Source organism: Saccopteryx bilineata, chromosome 1 (genome assembly GCF_036850765.1).
Source record: "Saccopteryx bilineata isolate mSacBil1 chromosome 1, mSacBil1_pri_phased_curated, whole genome shotgun sequence".
In the NCBI taxonomy this organism is placed as follows: Eukaryota; Metazoa; Chordata; class Mammalia; order Chiroptera; family Emballonuridae; genus Saccopteryx; species Saccopteryx bilineata.
In genome coordinates, this window is record NC_089490.1 from 115430043 (window position 1) to 115457561 (window position 27519).

The 27519-nt window shown below is 37.6% G+C and overlaps 1 protein-coding gene across 3 annotated transcripts in view; it reads left to right on the forward strand.

The window, feature by feature from the left end:
- PTPRO (protein tyrosine phosphatase receptor type O) overlaps window positions 1-27519 on the forward strand; it is a 239020-nt gene that overhangs the window by 159541 nt on the left and 51960 nt on the right. For all 3 annotated transcript variants that reach the window (XM_066264542.1, XM_066264543.1, XM_066264545.1), the window contains 6 exons: window positions 612-723; window positions 4578-4729; window positions 6790-6910; window positions 21352-21491; window positions 23649-23781; window positions 25586-25706. In XM_066264542.1, the coding sequence (XP_066120639.1) occupies window positions 612-723; window positions 4578-4729; window positions 6790-6910; window positions 21352-21491; window positions 23649-23781; window positions 25586-25706 (779 nt within the window). The remainder of the gene's footprint in view (window positions 1-611; window positions 724-4577; window positions 4730-6789; window positions 6911-21351; window positions 21492-23648; window positions 23782-25585; window positions 25707-27519) is intronic.

A 27519-nucleotide genomic window follows, 5' to 3' on the forward strand; every position in this document is an offset into this window, starting at 1 on the left:
CACTTTTTAAAATTACATATTTTTGTGTAGCATTTTATTTATGTCTCACCTCATTCCAATAGAGTTGTTTCTTTTTTTTTCTTTCTTTCTTTTTTTTTTGTATTTTTCTGAAGCTGGAAACGGGGAGAGACAGTCAGACAGACTCCCACATGCGCCAGACCGGGATCCACCCGGCACACCCACCAGGGGGCGACACTCTGCCCCTCTGGGGCATCGCTCTGTCATGACCAGAGCCACTCTAGTGCCTGGGGCAGAGGCCAAGGAGCCATCCCCAGTGCCCGGGCCATCTTTGCTCCAATGGAGCCTCACTGCGGGAGGGGAGGGGAGAGATGGAGAGGAAGGAGAGGGGGAGGGATGGAGAAGCAGATGGGTGCTTCCCCTGTGTGCCCTGGCCGGGAATCGAACCCGGGACTTCTGCACGCCAGGCCGACGCTCTACCACTGAGCCAACCGGCCAGGGCAGAGTTGTTTCTTTTTAATGGAAAATTTGTTGAATACAAGGCACAGAAAGGAAAATAAAAATTACTTATTCTTTTTATAGTTTAATAAAAATAACTCTGTTCCAAAGATATGATTTCCTCCTTTAGTCTTTTGTCTCCTTGCTGTTTTTAGAGAATAGCCAACCTGTTGCCAGCATGGTACTACAACTTTCGAGTGACCATGGTGACATGGGGAGACCCAGAATTGAGCTGCTGTGACAGTTCCACCATAAGCTTCATAACCGGTGAGTGTGGTAGGAAGTGGTTTTCCGAGGAAAGAACACTATTTTGAGGAGGTTCTGAAGGGATACATCTGCAGAAAGTGCTAGTCAGATACTCAGGACTGACTGAGCATCAGTGTCATGGAAGATAATATGCCTGAGTCTGAAAATTCATTATTTATTTAAATAATAGCTTTTAAAAATTATCTATAAAATATTATTTTTATCCTGAGTTGCTGTCCTTGATTTATTTTTATTCAGAGTTACTGCCTTCGAGTCATGTGTGCATTTGAAGTCAACTAGCATAGATGTAGCAGTCAAAGCTTTGAGCTTCATACAATACTCAATTGACTTTACCCATTTGATGACTGTATTCTCTAGAGTGTCCGCGTTTCCTTATTTACTAAGCCATTTTTAAAGTTACAGGCTGACTGTGGTTCACTGCAGGCATTAAAACAGGCTCTGGAGACAGGTAGAGCTGGATGTGACTCACAGCTCTGCTGCTTACCACCTGTAACTTTGAGCCAATTAACTTCTCTAAGCCTCTTATTTTTTTCATGTGGGAAAATGGGAATGATAATAGTATCTAGTCTCTGATTTTCTGTTGTTACTTCTCAATTAAATAAGCAACTGAGCAAAACACATGACACAAAGTTCAAGTAACTTAAACCATTGTTTGTGTTAGATCTCAGACCCTTATGTTGTATAGTTCATCATCAGTTAGCAAAGATGGCCAAGGAGATCAGAAGTAAACATGGAATGAAAACCATCAGAGACATTAACCTTGTCTGTTTGAATTCAGATTTTTCAAGAAATTTTGTTTGGATGATAAGGCTGTAATTAGAGGTGTACTGAGAAAAGAAAAGAGAGGAATATTTTTAGATAAAGAATAATTTGGACAAATATTTTTCTCACTGAACATCTAGCTTTGTTTTGTTAAAATTTATAAATTAAAGAAATTAATTATATGTGAACTCTTACACAATCAACATATATAGTTCATCACTTTTCCTTACTAGACAATGTCTAGTGTTCCCCCCTTTGCTCAAAAAAGTAGAAAATACCAATTATTTAACAATCTTTGTGTTAAGCTGCTGCTGATTAACAATTACCTATTTAACAGTAATTAAACTTCACTATATCAATATTGTATAGAGTTTAACTTTACTGGGATTAACTCTCTGAGAATATTCTTCTCTTCTCATACAACAATGTCTGAAAAAAGCCCACACTTCCCATCTGAACACTTCATTGAGCATTGATTGAGCAGACCTCTGGAATGAGCTTTGCTAATTTCCAGCTTTAGAACTTAGCACCAATTATCTTAATGAACCTACACTTCTATTTTCTCATTAGTAAAACTCTAAATATTACCTAATAACTGGCTAATAGAGCGAAAGCAAATGCATTAGAACTCACTGCAGCCTGACCAGGCGGTGGTGCAGTGGATAGAGCATCAGACTGGGATGCAGAGGACCTGGGTTCGTGACCCCGAGGTCGCCAGCTTGAGTGCGGGCTCATCTGGTTTGAGGAAAAGCTCACCAGCTTGAACCCAAGGTGCTGGCTCCAGCAAGGGGTTACTCAGTCTGCTGAAGGCCCACGGTCAAGGCACATATGAGAAAGCAGTCAATGAACAACTAAGGTGTCGCAATGCACAACAAAAAACTAATGATTGATGCTTCTCATCTATCTCTGTTCCTGTCTGTCTGTCCCTGTCTATCTCTCTCTCTGACTCACTCTCTGTCTCTGTAAAAAATAAATAAATAAATAAAAATAAAAATAAAAAAACTCACTGCAGAAAGGCTAAACCTTGCTATGACAGTCACTGCAATGCCTCAGAAGGGGACATCAGAAATGAAACATTAGTAGGATCTGGAGTTCTGGAGGCAAGTGATGTAGGTGTTCCCTTCAAAACTGGGAACTGACTGGGATTGATGAAACAATTATGTTGACAATCCGGATACATAAACTGTTCTTACTCAACAAACTGCTTCCCTGAGTGAGCAGTCTGTTACCTTCATTAAATTAATCTTTAGTAATTTCTTATCTTTTTCTGGGGCAAACTACTAAGTCATGCTCTCATTGGCAGTCCACAGTCTTATCTAATCTTATTATACAGATGTTCTCAACTCTCCCATCTCTAATATGAACATAATAATACCCCACAGGATAGTGTAAGATTCAAATTATATAATGTGCACTGTTAAACGTAATGGTAACTGATTTGTGTTTATACTTATTTTTAAAACTAGTTAAAATTTTAGCTTTTCCTTTTGCCTTTCTTTCTTCATTTCAATTTTACAGCATATGAGGATCTCAAAGTTCACTTTCCCAAGCTTTTAATGTGACCTAAATTGCCAAATTGGATGGTATACAAGGACACAGGAAAAAATATTTGAATAAGATGTGATTTGTTAAGACCTCAAGTCTACCTGATTGGTTACGCAAATTATTTTGTCTGCAAGTCAAGTTGATATTTATTCTGTCTACAAAATAATGTTTAATAAATAGTGACATCTTGTGGTTCTTCAGCACTATGCTGTATTTATTATTTATTTATTTATTTATTTTTCACACCTTACTCAACATCGCTGGGTTTTTTTAGAATTGTTTGCTTAAAGTAACAACAGAGTATAAAAATCTGAAGACCTTGTACCTGTGAAGTAGAGATATATACTTCTGGGTTTGCCATTTTAAATATGTTTCTTGTCCTCACTAAATTTAGAATATGAGACTATAAGGAAGTACATAGCAGTATATTAAGAAATTATAAAGAAGCCAGGTTTATTTATTAGAATATTCTGAAATATGATGTGGGTTTGTGTTACTTGCTAAGACACATTGTTGATATTTTAAGATTTTATTGTCAAACGTATAGAAATGCTACTGTTATTTCACACGAAACAGAAATATGTTTTTTACTCTCTACATTACAAATCTTGTCAATTTTTTCAAAACAGTTAGTTATGAATATTTGTTGTGAGTTTCAGTAGCATTTTTAAAAAATAATTCTTTATGATTTGTAGACATTCTCCTCCAAATACTTTAGCTGGTTTTCTGTTGTGTCATGAAATGGAAAACCTGCCTGTCTATAACCCACCATTCACGTGGACTTTAAAGTCAGCTGTGCATTTCTTCTTCAAATTTTCAGAATTATCTGTTACTTTAAAAATAATTAAAATATACTTTCACAGATCATATATGATAAAGCTTGTGATGATCTCTTCCCAGAATTTTTAAGTGTATAAAAATATAAAATAAATTAATAAACTCAATGTTAAAGAGAATTTAATTCTACAGCATGGTAAAAAAAATTCTTTTCTTTCTTTCTTTAATCCTTGCCTCAGCAGCATTTATTAAGAGACTACCTACTGCAAAGCAGGGGGTTAAAACACTGTCCGTTGCTTGTGTTTTATAGAATTATTTATTTTCTGCCCTTGTACTCACTGACCCTGCTGCCCTTGATTCCTGTTGTGGCTGTGCTACAATGAAAAAGATTTATTTTCTCTGGAATCCAGAGATTTCAGTACTTCTTTGAGAGTAAGTTCACCAACGCCTAATGATTAATTGATTGATACAGCAAGTATACCCAAGCAAGTGGACGTTTTAGGAATTTTGTAAGTGAAATTTGCATAAAAGACGTTGGTATCCTCAGATTCAGGTGGTGATGCCTTGTGTCTGAGCCATGCAGGTGAGGTTCCACGAAACAAGTGCTCACCTTGTACTATATTACCTTCAGGGCGCTAATGAGTACTCAGGACCATCATGTGGTGTGTATTTTAATTATTTAAATTAATTTTATACAGGATTTCAGCTGTATTGAAAAGAAGTTTATTAGTGTCTCTTACACTAAGGTCTTCTTCTTTCCTCCCTTATAGCCCCAGTTGCTCCAGAAATCACTTCTGTGGAATATTTCAATAGTCTGTTATATATAAGTTGGACATACGGGGATGACACCACTGACCTCTCCCATTCTAGAATGCTGCACTGGATGGTTGTTGCAGAAGGAAAGAAGAAAATTAAAAAGAGTGTATGTTTCTTTGAATCCCAATATTAGACATCAGAACATGTATATGCAAAAACTATGGAAAGTCATTAAACAAATGTTTGTGTACTAGTTAGATTGTTTTAGGCTCTGGAGATAGGATAGTGAACAAAAATTAAAATTCCTTTCTTATAGAGCGTACTTTTAAATCTTTAATAGCTGAAATCATTTTAACTGTTGATTTCATTTATATTTAAGGATATATACTTTAGAATGCCAAACATTTTAAAGAAATCTACAGTTAATAAATTTCAACATTTTCTTTGTATATCTCCCAACACCTAAATACTGATTTCTTTTCTCCCAGCATTTTTAAGTTTTTTGACAGTGTATTAGTTAGGGTATAGACTAAAAGACTATAATAATAATAATAATAATAATAATAATAATAATAATAATAAAAGATAGTAGTTCAAAGAAAATCCAAGTTTATGTCTCTCTCATGCTAGTTTGGGACAAACAGGGCACTCATCTGTAAGGACTGTCCAGGGGTCCACATTCTCTCTCTTGTTGCTCCAGCTGCCACACTATGTAGTCCTCATCTGCACAGGTGAAGCTTTCTTATCATTACATCCATATTGCAGCCTGCAGGAAGGGTAAAGAAGGGATGTAAGCCCAGCACTTACAGGGTGTGAACAAAACTATAAGTTGCCCACGTGACCTCTACTTCCTATTCATTGGTCAGAATAGAGTCACATAGCTTCCTCTAGGGGATGCTGGGATATATAATTTTTAGTTAAGAAGCCAGGTATTTAGACATGGTTAGGTTTCTTCTGAGTGTCTCAGCAAGGGCTGAGAAATATACCTATTAAGAGCAACCCAGCAGTTGCTTTTTCTAAAATTTGCTGTGAATATGAGGAAAAATATTAGAGTAATACTTATTCCAAACAAAGGGATTAATTGCAAAATGCTCTGATATATCAGATATTATGCATGTTTAGAGGCACTTTACATTTGGCTCAGATGAGGAATTTATATCATTTTTAGAGGAAATAACATATTCATATGCTTCAGTGGTGGGATTCAAATAATTTGCCAACTGTTTCTCTGCCCAAATGACTGTTTTAAGTATAAAAAATGATATACCAAAAGGTAAATTATTATCTTATGCATTTAATACTTAAATAAGAATATAAGAGGTACATAGGCCCTAGCCGATTGACTCAGTGATAGAGCATCGGCCCTGCATGTGGAAGTCCTGTGTTCGATTCCTGGCCTGGGCACACAAGAGAAGTGGCCATCTGCTTCTTCACCCTTCCCCCTCTCCTTCCTCTCTATCTCTCTCTTCCCAGCTTGCAGCCAAGGCTCCATTAGAGCAAGAATTGGCCCGGGCACTGAGGATGGCCCCATAGCCTCCACCTCAGGCACTAGAATGGCTCCAGCTGTAACAGAGCAGAGCCCCAGATGGGCAAAGCATCACTTCCTGGTGGGCATGCCAGGTGGATCCCGGTTGGGCGCATGCAGGAATCTGTCTGACTGCCTCCCTGCTTCTAACTTCATAAAAATACAAAAAAAAAAAAAAGGAGGTACCCAAACTAGATTATGTTATAAGAAAAAGTTTTAAAATATTAATAAAAATATTAAATAATACCTGACAAAAAACAATAAAACTATTATTTAAGATATTTCCATAAAGCTTCTTTATTGGTGTCCTCACTTACAATTTTTTTTCACCTATGGACAGAATGAACATTAATATGGGTACTTAGAATACGCTGTGGTGCTGATGAACGTTAAAAAGGAGTAAGAAATGTAAATTTGTGATTTCCACGTTGGGCGGCTGCTCAGGCTCCCACCTTCAGGGGAACCCTGATTACAAGTGCCATTTTAATAACTGGTTCACTGAACTCAACAAAAAATTAGGTATCAGTTCTGCCAAACCAGGGTAAACTGACTGCATCCCATCATCGACATGGTTGTGATCAATTGTAGGTTGCATTACAGAACAGAGAGGCCACGTCTGTGATCATCCTGTAGTTATTTAGACTGCCATCATAGTTCAAGTTTATTAGAAGGTTAAACCTTCGCTTTTGATGATCTTGCAGGTAACCCGCAATGTCATGACTGCAATTCTCAGCCTGCCTCCAGGCGATATCTACAATCTCTCAGTAACCGCTTGCACTGAAAGAGGGAGTAATACCTCCATGCTCCGCCTTGTCAAACTAGGTAAGATGAGTACACAGGTGCATATGTGTGAAAATAATCATGCTGGGAAACTAGTGTTTTCATCTCTTGGTGTAGCATGGTCTTCTCAGCTCAATGAAGTAACAAAAAATGGCTCACTCTTTTATAAGTGCAAAATAGTCATTTATATCAGTGGTCCTCAACCCCCGGGCCGCTGACCGGTACCAGTCCGTGGGCCATTTGGTACCGGTCTGCAGAGAAAGAATAAATAACTTACATTATTTCCGCTTTATTTATATTTAAGTCTGAATGATGTTTTATTTTTTAAAAATGACCAGATTCCTTCTGTTGCATCTGTCTAAGACTCACTCTTGACGCTTGTCTCGGTCACATGATACATTTATCCGTCCCACCCTAAAGGCCGGTCCGTGAAAATATTTTCTGACATTAAACTGGTCTGTGGCCCAAAAAAGGTTGGGGACCACTGATTTATATAACCAAAAGAGTATGTTCATTTTAAGTATAAATTCCTGTGAGTGTAATATTTACTGTACTTGGAGGCAAGAGTGTCCATCATTCATAGTAAGCTTAGAAGAACTAAGGAGTCCCAGGATTTTAGAATTGGAAGGACCTTAGAGATTGTCTAGTGCAGTGTACTCAACCCTATCAGAAGCCTTCCCTTTTCATGTAACTATGATGTAATGTTCCCTTTAATATCACTGATTAAAATTCATAAGTAAAATAACCCGTGTATTGATTTTTTTAATTTGATATAATGTTCTAACTCTAATATGAACTCAAGATAAAATAACATAATGAAAATAGTATGAAATCCCTATCTATATGTTCAGATACAGCTCTTTTAAAATTCACAATAAAATTGCCTGATGATTACACATTATTAACATGAATAAGTTTGAGTTTACAAGAAGTAGAAGGATCAGTAGTTTTTCCATATAAGAAATATAAAAATAAATGAAGGAATGAACAAATTTATACTGACTAGTAAATAACTGAGCAAACATAAGTACAGGTGGACTTCAGAGTAAAACCTAAAGTTGAGATAAGTAATAAGAGACTACACGTAAGAAGGAAATAACCTTAATTAAAGTAGAGATAACAAGCCAAGAAAAATAATAAGCTGTGGATGAAGGAAAATGAAGAAAGTGTGATTGATATTCTTGAAAATTAGCTTGAATTTATAGTGTAATGTGCAAATAATTTTTCATCTTATGAAACACAACTAAGGCATGACACTATGGAACACAAACACATCTCCTACATTCAGCAGTCTTCCCTGTACTAAGATGTATGTTCAGTTTCTGGTGGTTAAAGGCACCTGAGAGATGATAATCCTGTAATTAGCAGCAGGCAAAAGAGGATGGATTGGCAAAAAGCTGTGTGATCGACCTCATGGGACAGAATCAGTTTAAGAATATCAACCACCCAAATAAATGCACTTTAATTCAATATACAATTTTCACAGCAGAGATCTTATTTTGTATTTAAAAAATTAAAAAATATAAAATAGCAATAAAATATTTTCAAAACAATACAACTCAATGACATTACTATTTCAGATGTCTGTGTCTTAGTGTATTTGTTAGAGTCTCAAATTATTAGTTATTTTATATGTTCATGTGTTTGGTTATAAGTAAAGATTGATCCAGGATATTTTATTTGCAGCTTAAATACTAGGAGTATCAAGTAATGGACCTTTTGAAAACTCTTAGAGCATTCCAAACAAAACAAAACATAATCTTTCCTTAGTTTACCCAATAGTTGCATTTCTTTATAACTTATTGCACTAAGTCTTAAAATTTTTGTCTCATATTTGCCTTGTAAAAGTTAAAATCTTGCACAGAAATCCTTTAAAATTAAATTGGTAGTTGGAAATGCATGACATATTGAATAGACACCATGGGCAGAAAAAGTAAATTATTAAGAAATTTTTAAATAACATCATAATTCCATTTATATATCCTTCTTCTGACTACTTTCTTCTAAATTGTTTTACTTAATTTCTTGAAAAGAATTTTCCAATATTATTACATGATAAAGTACTTGTAATTATATTTATAGCGGGTTTATTCTGGTGTAACAATAAAAAGTCACATGATTGTACATGGGACAGTTTTTCTGTTTGGAACTTTCTTGATTATACAGGGCATCTAACATTTTTTTGCTCTGCTCACAGAAGTCCAGTTAACTTCTGTGGTAACTATTCTGCAAATTTCAACATACCCTCAAGGGGGCAGTCCTGCTCCTATTGAGTCTCTGGTCAAGTTTAATTTGGGGCATTTGCAGGCAATCTGCTCTTCTTCCCTAACAGTCCATACTTGAATTCTAGGAATGTGGAGAGCACCAGCATCCAATATTGCGTGATCTTTTTATTACAAAAATAATTTTTTTTTAAAAAGCCTGCCTATAAATTTTAATCATTTTCTGTAATTTTGTCTATGTGTAAATGTCAGTTTAAAACTTATTTATGGATAAGTCGAACTATTTGAAGATTATGCTCACGTTCTCTGTGCCTTTCTTCCCCCAAGATTTATCAGTGCTGGTGGCTGTGATTTTCAATCCCCAGCTGCTTTGTCCAACTCACTTGATTTGTTAGTCTCCCTTAAAGTGCAAGTTCAGGGGTGGTGACATTAAAATAACATTCAGTGGGCCTCCTGCATGCTTCATTGTCATTTTTATGTGACATGGATAATCTATGAAGTGAATATGGGTTACAGTCATGAACTGGTACAATTATACTCACACTACATAGAGTCTGAGTAAAAACCATGATAGTTTCCCAAACTTATCATGAGGTTTTGAGCCTCTATTGCTCCCTGTTAACAGACAGGACTACTTTTTAGTTTAGAAAGTTCTTTTAAACCTTTCAAGAATGAAGGCAAGTTCTCACAGAAATTATTTCTAGTGAAACACAACCCTTAGAATCAACAAGCTTTTCCTTGTTCGTGTTTTAATATTAGACAGAATACTGTCTTTATCTTTTTTTCCCTGGAAACAAAACATCTGTATATAATATACTTGTTCTCAGACTTCCCCCCTGTCCTGAAACTAAAAAAAAAAATTTTTTTATTCAATTGTCTAAAGGTCTATTTCCTATTCTACTTATCACATTTTTTGTTTTATAAGCTCTTTCCATTTCCTATAACACACAACACCTTGCCTACTGTAGATGCTCAACAGATACTGAATGTATTGAATTGAAACTGCAGACCTCAAAGTTGAAAATAATATTTCAATTAATATCTAACCAAAATAAGTTTACCTTTTAGAGAAATTAAAACACTTTGATTCTAGTCATAGTATATTTCTTTAAATCATTTATTTGGTATACAAAGAAGTCAAATTAATTTTACTTTGCCAAAAAATATAACTTGAGCACCCAGATTGTCAGGGCTTATGTGAATCAGATGGTATTCTTGAGTCTAGGACCAAAATTGATTGAGCTAACAATTCAAAGTTCAATTTCTGTATGACAGAGGCCTCTTATGGTCATTCTACTTACTGTCGTGGAGGACAAGATCTCATAAAGAAATCAGACTTTCAATGAATCCAATATAATATAAATTAATCCAAGATGGCATGTGCAAGGGTAGAGAGTTATCAAAATTATTGCCAAGAATTTTCAATTACTATGTCATCAATAAACATCCACAAAAATCATGTACCGATAGTAATTCTGTTCACAGGGCTTTGAGCCAGTCATCCTGTTAAGAATCTTAGGTTGCCAGAAGTTCCATGATGCCCTAATGATATGTGATGAAAACTCCCTTTGGCAGACAAGAAAAATAATCAAGTCTGCACTAAAACTTGTTATTTTACAAGAACTCATTGGTCTGCATGCAATTGTGGCTTCCACCAACAACCAGTCATAACACTTAGTCTTTATAAATCTACCTGGAAATCTAGACAAACTTTAGGAGAATTTGGATATGTTTATCTCAGACAATCAACTTTTGCAATTAAAAAAAATAAAGACAGGAAAAGAAATAAAAATGAGAAGTTTTAAAATGCCACGTAGCTCTGTAGTAATAGAATAGCCATTCAATAATTCACTTAAATATATACTAACAACCTTCTCAGCATGGTTCAGATGCCAGACTACTTATAGTAATGAGCCCCAAGGAGTTTTTCACTTGCTGTTCACAAAATGCTATGATCCAGTAAAGGGGGAGATAATAATAAGTACTTTATAGAGCATTAAAACAGGATAGTGTGGTACATAGTCGCAGAGTGACTATGTAGTAAAAAATAAATAAAATAAAATATAATATAAAAAACTTCCTTTGAGAAAGTAATGAGATTATATTTGAATAACAAGAAAGCAGACACAAGAAGGTTGGGACAGAGCATGCTGGGCAGAGGGTATAGGCAGAGGCCAGATTATACTGGATTTGTAAAACATACAGTTGAGAATTTCACTTTGAGCACAATTTGAAGCCTTTTAGGGAATTTAAAATAAGTAACCTGACATATTTAAAAATAATCCCTCTCTAGTTGTTCAAGAGAGAAAGGATAGTTAGGTCAAGATAGGGAGACTAATTAAGGGACTATTTGTCCTTAGCTTTAAAAATAGTATTCTAAATCAAACACGTGCTATGAGAAATGATAGTAACTTTGACTAAAGGGGTGGTAATGAAAGTGGAGAAAAGTAGACAGTATTCAGGAGCTGTTCTGGAGGTTGTGTTCACAGGACTTTCTGATGGAGTGAAAATAGGAAATGAGAGAAAGTGAAATTAAGAATGACTCCTAGGCTTTGTTCTTGAACAACTAGGGTGGATTGTGGTAAAATTTGCTGAGATTGAAAAGACTGGAAAACTTAGAGAATTATATTTGGGGTAAGTTGAGAATCAAGGCTTCTTCCTTGGAAATAAAAATATTGAGAAAACATCCAAGGGCAGTTGTCAGGTAAAGAGATTATTGATAAACATGTGTGAAGATCAAGAGAGAATTCTAGGCTAGAAATATAAATTGGCAGTGCCTGGATGAGGGCACTAAGTAGTAAGTAGAAATATGGGGGAAGAGAAACCCTTGGTTCTAGCCTACAAGAACCTTCCCAGCATTGAGAAACTGGGCCAAGGAGGATAAACCAGCAAGAGAGACTAGGAAGGCACAGCTAATGGAGTCAGAGAAAGCCAAAAGGAAGAGTGTCTACAGCCCCACTCTCAAACTTCTGCCTTATCCTGATCATAAATGTATTCAGGCAGGTTCAAGATTAGAAATTAGATAACTTTGGTTCTGGGAGAGATTTGTAATTTAGTGCATGTCATCATCTGAGCAGGCTGAAACCTTGAGAAATTAGACCCACTACATACTGTTGAGCCTGCATAAAAAAAACCAAAAAACAGTGGTCTAGTAATTTATAGCCATCTGTTGCTTATTTCTTAGATTTTGGTGTATTTTTTTTTTATAAAAACTTCCCTTTTCTATTGACTGACACATTTAACAGAGCAGGGAGGAAAGCTTACACCCATTTGTGTGGCTTTCTGTTCCTGTTTTGGAATTTACATATTAATGACATTGGCTTGATTTTCTTAATCTCAGTCAGGAAAGATTTTATATAAATTAAAAATCTTTAAAACATAATTTGCCAACAAAAAAAAAGGATTGAAATTACTTTCAGATGTTAGGAATTTAGGAGATATTAGAATCTGTTTCTTTCTCTCATAATATTTTAGTAGATTACAAATAATTATACACATTTGGGTGAAATGAAATTTGTAACTGTATACAAGCCAAGCCTTTTGAGTGGTACTGCCCTTCACGGTCTCATTCCCACTTGAGAAAATTTGTTGAGTCTTATACTAAAGGCACTGAGTTTACAATTTTGGAATATAGTTGTTCTGATATATGCAGTTCTTATTTTTCATAAGAAGTGAGTTAAGTGTTGTGAGTCATAGCATACATAAAGTCTAAAGTTCCTCTCTCTAGCCACCCATACTTTTTCTGAATCTTCTAGTAAATGGCTACTAACTTGTTATCCTCCTTACCCCTACCAAATAATATATATGTTTAGTTAAAGGAAATATATATATAGTTAAAAACAGCTAATAAAATGATTAAGTGTTGGGCAGATAAAATATATTATGCTCACTTTGTTAAAGATGGCACTGCCCACGTGGAAGTCTGTCACCCAGGTGATGGTATTGGTTGCCCTTCTTGCTTGGGATGGGCGTGATTATATTAATGTGTGTTGGGGGCAGGCTGTGGGCAGGCAGGGTGGGTTTGGTTTTAGGACTAAGCCTTTCCCACCCTTTTTGATGTGGAGTGGTGCAATCCCATCATGCCTCAGATAAGTGACTTTGTATCAGAGACTTCCTTGTTTGTATATTGGATTAAAGATTTTGATTTCTACACTATAAAATGGGGGCAGACTGGGAGCTTGCTCTCTCGGTTCCTGAGGTTAGCATTAGAGAGCAAAGCAAAGAAAGGCCATGTGGAGGAGGCCAGGAGAAGCAGCCAAGATGGTGGAGTGCTGAGGGAGAAGCCAGTTAATGCAGAGTTTGTGCAGAGAGAAGGAGATGGGGAACAGAGGTAAATAAGGCTGGTGAGGTAGACACCTTTGATTCTAGGAAACTCGGATAAATCAGTGGCTTTGAGAGCCCTGAATGGAAAGGGAAGTGTTTTCCCGCTGTGTGTATTTTTTGCTAGAATTAAAGCTAATGACCAGTTCTTGGCTCCGTTGTTTCATTACTGTCTGTCCAAATCAAATGTGAACCTGCATGGGCCAGACGGCTGTGATGGTGGCTGTGGATACTGGCTTTACATTAAGGTACTATACTTTTAAAAAATTAATTCATTCTGTAAGTCAACAAATACTTATTTAGCATTTACTATGTGTTACACACTCATCTTTGTGCAAAGAATCCAGAAATGAACAAACTGACAAAAACTTCTACCCTATTCTAGTGGAGAAAAAGAGATGATAAATATAAATACAAGATGTCTGATGGTGATAAGTTTATTAAAAAATGAAGTAGAAAATGAGGAAGTGTTATGAGGACAGGGGCACAATTTTTGTAATAAGGTAAGCTTCACTGGAAAGGTGACAGTTTAGTATGAACCAGGAGGGAGGGGGCCAAGCCAGTTACCAGGAGGAGATTCTGTAGGCAGAAGAGCCACAGGTGCGAAGTTCCAGAAGCAGCAGTGTGCCTGGTGAGTTGGAAAGAAAGTAAGGCAGTGTGGCTAAAGTGGAGGAAACAAGAAGGGGAGTAGTAAATAAAAGGCGGAGCGGAACAAAGAGCTGATAATGAAGAGTCACTGAACAGACATTCTGCTCCCAATAGATGACACTCTACTGGATGGTTCAAACAGGCAAGTCACAAGACCTGGCAAGTTTCCCAGGATCACTTCGGGGAGAGTAGGCTGTTCAGGGGTGAGGGGAAAGGCTGTCAGATAAGATGACATACATCCCCATTGTCTCAAACACCAGTTTACATCTGTTATGGATCAGCTACAAACTAGTCATTGTCTTTAGCAATCCTTCCCCCCTCCCAAAGTATTATTATTTAGACACTTTTGATAAATTACACAGTCACCTTAAAGTTAGGAGGTTATTGCATCTCTCTAGATAAGAGATTTTACTTGCTCGGCTCAGGATGATAGTAATGAGGGTGATGATAATTTTATTTTGAAGATGGAGCTGAGAAAATCTGATGAGGCAGAGATGCTGTCTATGAATGAATGAAAAAAATCTAGGGAGATGTCAGGATCTGGGGCCTGCGCAATTGGAAAGATAGACGTACTATTTATTGTGTTGGTAAACATTAGGCAGAAGCAGGTTTGGGGAAAAGACCAGAAGTTCGGGTTTGGATGTGCCATCATTTGAAAGTGTCAATTAAACATTAAAGAGCAGGTTCTGGGTAGGCAATAGGCACTTGGAGACTTCAGGACTGGAAATACAAATTTGAGGATAGTCAGAAAATGGACATGATGAGTTTATCAAGGAATGAATTAAAAAAAAAAAAAGAAGGAAGAATGCTATCCAAGGACTAAGCCCAGGGGCATTCCAACCTTAAGATGTGGAAGTGGTAAGCAGGAACCAGCCACAAAGCCTGAGAAGGAGTGGTCAGTAAAATAAGGAAAGCCACAGAACAATGTGCTAATAGCCAAGCAAAGAAAGTGCTTTGGTGAGTAGAGAGTGATCGACTTGTCAAGCCCACTGATAAGTCAAGATAAGAAGTGGGATTGACCTCTGATCTCCACCACCCAGAAGTCAGTGTTAATTTGAGAAGGAGGCATTTGGATGGAGCGGTGAGGAAAATATGATTAAAAATATTTCAAGAAAGAATAAAAGGAGAAAAAATTGAAGACAGCTGAAATAACAAAACTTGTGAGGAGTATAAAGAGGAAAGAAAATTAATGGGCAGTTAAAGGAAAGGATACCAGAGTATTAGTTGGTTTGGATGGGTTTTGTTTCGGTTTTCTTTTTGTTTCTTTTTTGTTTCTTAAGTAGGTGGAAACAACTTGTCCATGAGTTAATCAGGATGATTCAGCAAAGCAGGAAACATGATTGATGATACAGAGTAGTTAGGGGGGAGACTCGTTAGAGTGATGTTTTTAACTGGACCGGAGTAGATGGCGCAGGCTGCCGGTGGAGGAGGTGACCTTAGACGGGGTGAACCGGTAGGAAGATGATGAACAGGAGAGTGTTTGGGCATCCACAGAGGAGGTGCATAGGGGAGGGGTGATGATGGGAGTTTGTGGAAAGTTTTTATTGACTTCTTACAGACGTGCACATGTTCTTTAGGTCTGCAGAGGGTCATTGCTGTGCTACTTCTCTTGTTTAGACTTGCATGGTCAGCAGCCCCAGGCAAGCTTTGTTTTCTGGGTTAGATTGCCAGGCACACCAACGTTCCATGGCTTCATTCCTGCACTAGAGGCTGATATCTCTTCTTAATATATCTCTCTCCCATCTTTTATTGCGGGTCTTCTGAGTTTCGCTAAAATGGCCAGCTGCCCACAACCATACCACACAGCTTTAGCACTTCCTTAAAAGTATTTCTCCTGCCCAGCATAAAGTGACTTGCATGTTTTGCAAGTTTCTTTTGAATATATTAGAAGAGTCTGAATGATGGACTCATAGGGCAGTGGCTCTGGTATTTCACATTGATTTATACATAAGCAAGTGCTCACTCTGGATAAGTGGGTCTTCTAGGCAAAAGAACTTTTCAGGGGTTCCCATCATCCCCAGTTGCATGGAAATGAATGGAAAGCACTCTTATTTTTCAGGGGGGAGCAGGTATAGACAGGATCCTTAACTAGGGGAATGGAGGCTTGGATCCTAGTTCTTGCTCTCGCAGATAAATTGTGTTACCTTAGAAAAATGGCTCAGGTCCTCTGGATTTCAGTTGCCTCGTCTATAAAATGAGGGTCTGCATTAACTGGACTTCAATGTTTCTTCAAGTTTTAGAACTTAATTCAGACATGAGTTCAGAGTGAAGGCAACGAGGTTAACAATATATAAGAGCAGGGATCTTGTTCTCAGAATTGTGCAATCTGTAACTCCTAACTAAATAAAAGTGCCAAGTAAAAACATATTCTTGGAACCAAAAAAAAAAAAAAAAAAGAAGTGAGACATTTTGTTTTGAAACTAAGTAAAGTTAAACGAGAGCTTTCTTTGAAAAATTCTACCAGTCTTTAGAAGTTAGATAAGCTGGTAAAACTATGAACATACCCAGTGATTCATAGAAGGAAATATTACATTTGCTATCATTAAGCCATAAAGGATTTATTTAAAAATGTAATGGAAATGACAGGAATTTCTAATTCCTGAGAAATTTTTGTTTTATTTATTAATGGGGCCTAATTATAATAGAATTCCTGATGTTTAAAATTTTCCCAGTGTTGTTCTTAAGTGGTCTAATTACTTATATCTAGTAATTCCATATATTATGAAATGTAAGCAGAATGAATCTAGTTGACCCTTATGGGTATCATCTTGACCTCATTAGCATTATTCTATCTGCAGCTAAACTAATGGGTCACATTAAAATAAGAAACAATGCATTAACTGTCAGAGAAAGATGGAATTTAGACAATAAATACATTCTACTCTGCTCCAAGGCTCAATACTACAACCTGGATCCCTTTGGAATTCCCTAGGAAATAAGAGATTTGCTGCCAGAGCAGAGAATAAGAATCAGACACTAGCTGGTACTTCATCCAAGGTCACCTTTACTCCTCGGAGAGCCTGGGGAACAGCTTGAACCTCTCCTAATCCAATCTAAATTAAATGGTAGAGATGGCTTTTCAGCTTTCCATTCTGCCCATGATACTTGATTTTCTTATAAAATCAGGTTGGAGTCTCGAATCATATAGAAGGAACATTGAATAAGGTGAAAGAAGGAAAGAGAGAGAGCCAAATAGTTGGTCGCAACACCAGCAATGTTAAAAAGCCAACAAAACAAAACAAAAAAAACCTGTTTCTCTACCCTGTTTTGTAAAAATAGTCTCTCTCTTTGACCCTTATTCATAAGTTCTCACATCAAATATTATAGACTCTCACATTATTTTAACCAAAAGGAAATCTGCATTATGGAGCAGGGGAGTTTTGAAGAAGTTAAAATTCAAAATGTGATTTAAGGAGGTAGAAAATGATCATCAGAAGATGTTCTATAACTGATATCTACATGGCTCTTTATATTATATAAAGTGTTTATATATATATTATTTTAAACCTCATTTACTCTTTATAATGTGAACAAGGTATTCCTATCCCTACCTTTTAAGAGCTAAACTATAATATGTTTGATATTTTGAATAAGAGACTGTATTAATTTGCTAGGGCAGCCATAACAAAATATAACAGTTTGGGTGGCCTAAACAACAGCAATTTATTTTCTCATCATGGAGGCTGAAACTCCAGGATCAAGGTCTTAGCACATTTGGTTTCTCCTGAGGCCGCTCTGTTTGGCTTGCAAATGACCTCTTTTCAGGTCTGTCCTCCCATCACCTTTTCCCTGTACCCATTCATCTTTGATGTCTCTTTGCCCAAATTTCCTCTTTTTGTAAGAACATGAGTCAGAACCCACCTTGATAGTCTCATGTTTATTAATCACCTCTTAAAAAGCCCACCTCTAAGAACCATCACAACTTGAAGTGCTGGAGAGTAGGGCTTTACATACGAATTTTGTAGAAATACAATTCATGAAGACAGAGGCCAAATGGGAAGGTTCTTGTGTGTCATTTTATTCCTTATTGTATGACACTAATAACATTTAATTTAAATATTTAGTAACATTAAAAATAAGCAATACTTAGCCATCTTCATGGATCCACATTCTTAGCCAGATAAAATGAAAGCAATACTCCAGTATCCAAGACAGACTTCTTGATTCTGCCACTGAAAACTGATCACTTTTATAAACGTGATTGCTATAAAATGGCAGAGAACCTCAGTGTGTCTGGTCTTGATGGATGCTTGAATCCTAACACCTATGGTTAATGAATCTTGACTTATGTTTTAAATCTGTGATAGTTAAGATATACTGAGTTCCTACAGGTGACTAGCTCAAGGTGAATACAATATTGTTTATTTATAATACATGGCCCATATTCTTCAGGAATCTAATAGGACCTACTAGAATCAGAACTTCACTCACAGAGATCAAATTCGGAATAATTAAAGGCAGGAGAGGGTCAGAAAAGGGATAGATCATCAAGAAAGAGAGTCATCAGATAAGGCTTCAAGGAAGAGATAAGGCTTCATCTTGACCTTAGGATGATCAGAATAGAAGAAAGAGTACAATGAGGGGAAATAAAAGAATTAAGAAAGAGTGCCACCTGTGTGATGGTTGGTAAGAAGACTGGTGGCACTTCTGTGATGGAGGGGTGGGGTGAAGCTAGATGGGTAGCATGTGGCCCATGTAAGTAGAATCTTTATAAAACTTGGCTTATTTGGATTTAAAACAATAGACATTGATCACAATAGATCATGACAGACAGGCTTTAACATGAGCAAAGTGGTGTTTAAAAATGAATTAAACCATCATTGACAGTCTATTAGAGATAGAGAAAAGGAGTGAAGGACTACTGTAATGATTGATAAGTGTGACAACAAAGCCTGAAAAATAATGTAAAGAAGAGAAAAAAGGAAGAGATGACAAGAATTATTGAAAGATATGCTATCTGGGACTGAGAAGCAAGAACGGAGCCTAGAAATTGTTGGCTTAGACAATTGAAAGAATGGTGGTACTCCTGAGAGCATCAGGAGTAGTTGGAAATTAGAACTCATTTGTGAGAAGGGTAGGACTCTGGGTTCCATTTTGACCATATGGAGTTCAAGGTAACAGTGAGATATTTGAGTATGCATAGACCATAGGTGATTGAAAATACATGTGTAAAAAAAAAAATCACATCTGTAAATTAAGATGTGGGCAATGTTCATATTGGATAACTAAACTGATTTTGTCTACCCATTGGAAAAAAATACATATAATCGTCTTGGGAATTGTAATTATTCTCCAAGAGGCACACTCTGAGGAGCAATTCAGTGGTGTATATTTCTTAAAGAGAACTAGTCAAGGCTCAGCCTAACAAATTATTTATCCCTGCCTCAGACAACCTCATACGTACTTCCAAAAATTCAACTTTTACTCAAGTCAGAATCACTGGAGGACGTATTCTCTGATGACTCATTTTCCTATTAGCAGTATCAGTTAGGAAGGATGTGGGAAGTGGAAGTGGACCTCCGTGTTTTACCAGCAGTCTTCATCAGAAGGGAACTGAGACAATACAATGTCTGGAGGAGTAAACAATCACCGCAAATGAGAAAGCAGTCCTGACATCTACTATGAATTATTCTTGCCGAAGACTAACTCACCTCTTTCCTCCTTCATCTGCTTAACCTTGTCAAGTCTTCTCTGGATAGAACAAAGGGTTCTTTTTAGTTGGACAGAAATTTAGGTTACCTGCCACAAATCATGTCAACAATGATTCTGACATACTTCTTGGTTCTGGACAGGACCATGATGATGATATTCTATAAAGAAGGCCCAAACCTTCCCATACAAAGACATATGCCTGTCAAAGGAATGAGATGGCCTCCAGGGCTTTTTCAAATACTTCTAAAAGCCAGTAACTGGAGACAGACTTAAAAGAGTAAAGAAGATAATAAAAAGAAATTCAAGTAACAAGCAAACGGTAGTTGTCTGACAGGGGCATGCAGGTGTGCAGAGTATGCTGTTATGTGAACCCAACAGCAAGACATGATATGTCCAAACAAGCAATGTCCAGAAGGTCTGACAGCAGGTAACAGGGACCCTGGTTTAAGAACTTGAGTTCAGGCATAACACTTTGTATACTGAAAGTCACCAAAGAAAAGGCAATGCCCCAAGGACAGTGGCACAGGGAGGAGATCAGCAGAGATTCAGGAATGAAGGAACAAGACAGCCAACCACTTCCTAGAACTGGGGAACATCCAGACAGGGGTTTGGTCTTAAGAGGACAAGTCCAGTGACCTGATTACTAAAAATGACTGGAAAGAGGCCTGGGCAGCATGACTTACATGACTAACGAATTAACTTATTGATCATGATAAAATACCTAAAAGAATAAGATAAATCAGTTTTCTAACATTTTAGTAATCATCCAGTTTTTCTATCAATCTTTTTCTTTTCTTAATTTTTTCAATGACAGTTTACATTCAATATTATTTTGAATTAGTTTCAAGTGTATACACAGTGGTTAGACAATCATATACTTTATAAAGTGATCCTCCTGAGAGTTCCAGTACTCACCTGACTCCATACACAGTTAGTACAGTATTATTGACTATATTCCCTATGCTGTACTTCACATCCCCATGACTATTTGTAACTGCCAACCTGTACCTCTCAATCCCGTCACCTTTCACCCAGTCTCCCAACCTCCTCCCCTCTGGCCACCATCAGTCTCTTCTCTGTATCTGTGAGGTTGTTTTTGTTTCATCCATCTTTTTCTGTAAATAAGAAATCATATCATCTATTTAGCTTTATACCTTTTAATTTTGACTATGTTTTCAAGAAGTCATTCCTAACTGAATTATTTGAAATTTTCTCCAGAGAAAGGAAGACAGGTTGTTGGCTGAGCACCAGACTAAGCCTCTCCCTTAGAGCACATGCATCACTTTCATTCTTCTCAGCCTTTTGAGTGCAGACTTCTGTTGCTCACCCGCAAAGCTCCAGATTACCAAGACAATGCTAAATCCAGTATAGATGCATAAAAACTATTAATAGATCATGTCTATAATAAATCTGAAGTAGAAAACAGAAGTGCTCCAAAAAGAGAAGTATAAAATAGAAGGGGGGGCAGCAGTTAGATAACTCTTTGTGAAAAAACATATTTCAAAAGAAATATGAAGTCTTTATAGAGTGCTGTTAATTACCCATGTTTAGATGGGGGGGGCTATTTTATCTTGCGAATTAGTAAAGGAAGAAACAATATTTTTAATTGGATTAACTTTTTAAAACTTTTTCTGTGCTCAGAACCAGCTCCTCCAAAATCACTCTTTGCAGTGAATAAAACCCAGACTTCAGTGACTTTGCTGTGGGTGGAAGAGGGAGTCGCTGATTTCTTCCAAGTCTTCTGTCAACAGGTTGGCTCCAGCCAGGAAGCGGAACCGCAGGTACTGTGAACGCTGAGTTCCCTTTTCTGAGGTCATTAGCTGAGCCAGATGAAAATCTTTTATTTCTTTGAACTATAGAAAATGAAAACTGTTCATTTGTGCTTTTGTGTGTCAGTGATAGAAATGAACACCATGCTTAGAACAAGCGCAAAATATGTTATGAGAACCAACTCGCCAAACTGCCAAGTTTATTTCCATCCTTGTATTTATCGTTTGTCCCTAAACCTTAGCCGCTCAGGTTCATCCTGAAGAATAAAAGTGGTTCATTTTCTCTATTGGGCAATTAAGTTAATTGAGGGGATGAAGACACTGCCATATAAAACAGAATTTAATAAATATGAGTGGATGGCCAGTTTTGTGAGTCACTGTATGGGACACAAATGGTACAACTCACTCCTGTCTTTAAACACTGTTTCCCATACAGTTGTGGATATTGCATTATTAGCCTGTAAATAAAGTCCCACAAGGGCCACAGGAGAGATCCGTGTTACAGAGAGAATGTAAATGAAAGGTCCGTATCTAGTTAGAAAGGAGGGCTATTTTGTTTGGGAAAACGAAGGCTGAGAGCAGACACTGTTATAGCTTTAGAATTACAGATAGCAGAGATGAATCAAGTAATGGAAGGAAGGTGAACCAGCAGCTCTCAGGCTAACAAAGCCACGAGGAAAAAATATTTTTCAACCCGACATGGAAGGTGAAGGGCAAGTTTGTGAGGAATATCATGAAATACAGAGTATAGATGAGTACTGTAAAACATGAATAATTAATGCTTTTTTAGATAATCAACTTCCTGAGATTGAGAAGAAAAAAGGATTTCTGGGAGTATAAATCTTTTCATACGGGGTGTTAAGAAAATTTGCTACGTTCCCTTCCCCTTTTGATATTTCTTTCTGCTAACATCTCTTTTTGATCTGTACTGAATAGCTGAATCTTTTTCCGAGTCTCAGAATCCTTTTTGAAAATAACTTCTCTAGGAAAAGTGGAATTTTTTTTTTCTCTGAACAGCAGTGATAGCTTTAAGAAAACAATGGTTAGGCAGTTACTTACTACAGCTGAGTCTTGTTAGCAGAAGTCTTTCCTTAGAAGCATTCTTTTATAGGATAATGAGAGGCAGGAGTGGGAAGTAAGTGCTGAGGCCTTTCCTCTCCTTAGGCGGTGGTGGTCCAGACCCTTGTTTGGAAAAAGAGTGTTCTGCTGGCTCATCTTTTTATATTGTACGGTAGCACTTGTCACTCGTCTGACTATTGGCTCACCAAGGAAGCAACTTATTTTACATCAAACAGGTTAATATTAAATGTTTTTGAAAAGGCAAAGTTGCTGTGCTTTTGGTGGATGCCAGTTAAAAGCTGAAAATGCAAAGTGGGTAGGATCCTTAATATACATACAACGGCTACAAATAAAAAAAATAATAAAGGCAAACAATTTAGCCTGACCTGTGGTGGTGCAGTGGATAAAGCATCAACCTGGAAATGCTGAGGTCGCTGGTTCGAAACCCTGGGCTTGCCTGGTCAAGGCACATATGGGAGTTGATGCTTCCTGCTCCTCCCCCTTCTCTCTCTCCTCTCTCTCTATATATATATCTCTCTCTCTCCTTTCTAAAAATGAATAAATAAAATTTAAAAAAAAAGAAAAAGGCAAACAATTCAGAACAAACATTTCATAGAAAGTAATTCTTACACATATGAAAAAAATGATCAACCTCACTCATGGTAAAGGAAATGCAAAATAAAATCACAATGAGGTACAATCTCCACTAATAAAAAGCTCAAGGAGTCTGCCTCTGTGCTATGTTAGAAGTAATATAGAGAAACAGGCGTCGTCAGACATTGTTAATAGGTAGATAACTTGGAAATGTCTATGGAGGACACTTTGTCCATAGCTTTCAAAATTAATTTCAAAACATACAACTTTTAACTCAGCAATTTAACTGCTAGGAGTATGAATATATAAATAGTGTGTTTGTGGGCCTATACATATGTTCCTGTAATTGTGAAATTATGTTCATCGTAGCATTGTTGTAGCTTATTTTTCACTGCTCTCCTTTCTCATCTTTTAAATTTTTTACTCTATCCCTACATTACCAACTCAATTATGAAAATATAAGAATCAAAATAAATGAAGATTACATAACATCTGTTTTATTTTCTGCATCTCCAGGAACCGATTTCTGTTTCTTCTCATGTTGTGACCATCTCCAGCCTTCTTCCTGCCACTGCCTACAACTGTAGTGTCACCAGCGTTAGTCACGACAGCCCCAGTGTCCCCACATTTATAGCCGTCTCAACAATGGGTAATTACATGCATTAGTGGAATCTGGTGTCTTTAAAGTTACAACTTTCCAAATTTTTCTGGTTTTCTTTTTAGTTTCTATCTTTCTGATGGAACCCATGTTTGTTCTATTGAAAACTCCCAAGCTTTGAGGTCAGGGAGGGCTTAATTTCAATCTCTATGTGATTAAGGGAAGACCTTTACTTTACTATATCTGAACCTTTTTTTATTATTATTTTTTGCATCTGTAAAACGAGAATTAAAATATGTACCTTTTGAGTTGTTTTGAGGCTTAAAAATAAAGGGCAGAAGAGCCTGACACATGCTGTCTAAAGGCTATTTGTTGTCAAGTTCATCGTCCTCTTCGGTAGTAGTCACAGGGTCCACTCAGTTCATTTCTTCCACCTTGGCCCTTCATATCAACTACTCAGAGCAGAAAAGTTGCCAATCAACTGTAAGTGAGGAAATTTTAAAATAATGAAAGGTCTAGAATAGTGCTGTTTTCTTTTTCTTAGTTACATGTTTTATTACCCTGTTGGTTCGAGTCGGATTCTGAGATCTGAGATCTTCTGTGAATAAATCCACTCCTACTATCACATTACCCTTTACTGGATCCATTTTCAGTTCTGTAACATCTGTTTACATCCAGTGATGAATAGTGTGGGCTTTCTTTCTTTGTTTTGGTTTTTGATTTTTGTTTTTTCAGAAGAGAGGGCAAAAATGGACCTAGAAAGTATATCAATGGTCTCTCATTTCCACATTCTTCTACACTTTTCTATTATATAATGTTGTGTATTTCTTGTCATCTCTACAGCAAGACAGTAAGGCAGTTGGTATTATTAAAATTAATTGCAAGTGAGGATAATGAGGCTCAGAGAGAGATAAAATAGCCTCCCCAATGGCAGTAGTCAAGGGAACTTGAATAAGCTTTTCAGACTATGAGTCCAGTGTTCTTTCTGCTGAAGTACTCTGCCTATGAACTGGAGCCATGTCGTCTCAAATGGGAAGTGGCAATACCCAGAGACTTAGGGATTGTCTCTGCCAGCCAGCTCGGTGATTTTAGTCAGTACAGAGGGAAGCCTCATTCTCATCTTCTCCTCTGCTCCACTTTTAGAGTTTTTTTTAAACGTTTGACATTTAATCCCACCTTTAATATCTTGCTCTTCCATGAAGTGTGATGAACTAGGCAATGGGTTGAGTGCCGTAGTAGACTGATCATCATATGAAGTATATGAAAGGGACACAACCCCTGTTCTTAAGGTCCCTAGAGCCTATTAACTGGTTTAATCTCTTGAGCTGTACAGATGGAAAAACCTTTCAACATATGGTTACAGATCATCAGAATGCCTGCTTCTAGCTATGTGTTAAGTGCTATAGCAGATGGTAGTTTGCTAATGCCTTTTTTATATACATTATTAGTTATAAGTGAAATATACAGTTGTGTTTTCTGACTTTAAAGTCGTGGGCATGAAATAAGAACTTGCAAGCTTCTGAAAATGTTAAAGAATGAAAATCTTTAATAATGACATCTAGATTTTTGTTTGTTTGTTTTCAAATGAATTTAAACTATGTCACAGGACTTATTCACAGTTTATAATTTCCCTTTATAAGAACATCCAGAATGCAGGCTTTACATGCTTTTTATCAGTCTTCTAATGTATAGTTGACCAGGAAGAGGTCATTGGCAGCTTGGACAAGCATCATTGCTCCTGATGTTACTGTCATCATAAGTCTATTTCTCTTAAAATAAAATAGAAACAATGAATGGTTCTGTTAGTTTCCATGTAATGGAAGCTATAATTAACATGCATGACTTATCTGTTTAGTTACAGAGATGAATCCCAATGTGGTAGTCATCTCAGTGCTGGCCATTCTTAGCACACTATTGATTGGATTGCTACTGGTCACCCTGATCATTCTTAGGAAAAAGCACCTGCAGATGGCTAGGTAAGTTAAGTTTGGTTAATCTTTTACCCACAGCCTTTAAAATATTTTATTTATCATGCATGTATTCTTTCGCAGACTTAAATTTTACAGCAGTAAGTTGTCTACTTCTGTTTTGTGTTTTCTAAGAAGACTTAACAGCACTTTAGAAAACATCACCATTGAAATAGTTAAGTAAAGGATCAGACCTCTTAACTATGGATCTTGGCATATTAAGTAACTAATACATTACATTTGGGTAATTTCAAAGTTATTTTGGAATAAAACAAAAATCAGCACCTACTCAGTATGATTAATAAAAGAAGTTACTCAAGTGGAGACCACAAGAAAGGAAAAAAAAATCCTCTCCTCATTAGTTCTGTTGAAGCTTTCTTATGAGAAGGTATTTGTAGAGTTTATGATTGGGTCCATTACAGGTCCCCTACCTATCATTTCTGTTTATATTATTTAGAGTTGCAGGCAGTTTCTTTCTTTTTTTTTGTACCGTAGTTAGAAAAGCCTTTTGATTGATGATTTTAATGATACCTTATTCCTTCGATCACTGAGGCATTACTTATTGGAACACATTGTCAAGAAGTTTCTGTAAGTTTCCCTTATAGTATCAGAACAAAGATCAGTTCTCTTTAAAAAACTAAAACTGTTTTCGACGTCACGGAAATGGCGCCGTGAGCAGCGCGTCCGACAGCTCTCCCCTAAATCACAAATTTATCAACTAGAAACAGAAAAATTTATCCTCAGAGCATTCCGGAGTTCCACACAAACTGATAGCGAAAGGACTGTTATCACTTGAATCTGAGAGATGAGGGTGTGGAGGAATCTACCACAGAGACGTTCTTTCAAACCGCAAGGAAGTGCGCCTGTGGTGAGTCAGCCCATATACTTGGGAACCGCGACCGCCGCGAACGGCCGACGCGAGCCACCACCGCGAGCCTCCACGAGCCCCCGCGAGCCGCCACCGCGAGCGGCCGCCAGGAGCCGCCGCAAGCCGCTGTGAGCAGCCGCGCGTGCGCCCGGTCCAGTTGAGCACCGCTGACATTCCCAGCGGCCCGCACACTGCGAGTGGGGGTCGCCGGCCACCGGTGCCTGGAGCGCCCCATTCGCGCGCGTGCCTTGGGCATTCCACGCGCCCAGGGCGCCCTGCTGGCCCGCACACCCAGGGGGCTCCATTATCCTGCGCCTGGTGTGGTCCAGCCGCCAGCGGCGGGGCGAGCCGGAGAGGCTTGGGAGATTCTCTCCATGGGCGGGGCACCTCACCCAGCCATTCAAGCTAACAATCAAGCGTTGGGGGAGGGGCGCGCGCAGGCAGCCTAAAATACCTTCGGAAGCACAGCTGCGACCCAATCACTGAAATTAGCTTAACCCATAAAATCTGCGCACCCTCGGTTCTAATTGAAAAGATCTCTCTCAGTTCAGCGATCCAAGACAAGAGGCGTGATATTTTTTAGTGCCTCTCGCTAAAGGGGCGGGGGCAACTTCTGATTGATAGAGCCTCCATATTCAGGGATAAACGCTAACAAGAAGGACTTGGCAGATAATAAGGTCTATACTACACTAGTCGTAAGCAGAGACTAGTGCCTCTTCTTCCCTGCAAAAACAGGCTACAAAGTGTGGAAAGCCTGGGTTGAGAGGTCCAACTAAATGATAGGCGCTGAACAGTCACCTTGACAACAATTGACTCCCACCCCCGCCTGATTACACTGGAGGCCCTGACTCTCAGAGCCTTTCCCAAAGCCTTGCACTGAGTGGGGATAGAGTGTGGATTTCCCAGCTCTTTGAGCCTCTTACTCCCCAGGCAGAAGCAGTTGCAGCCTTATAG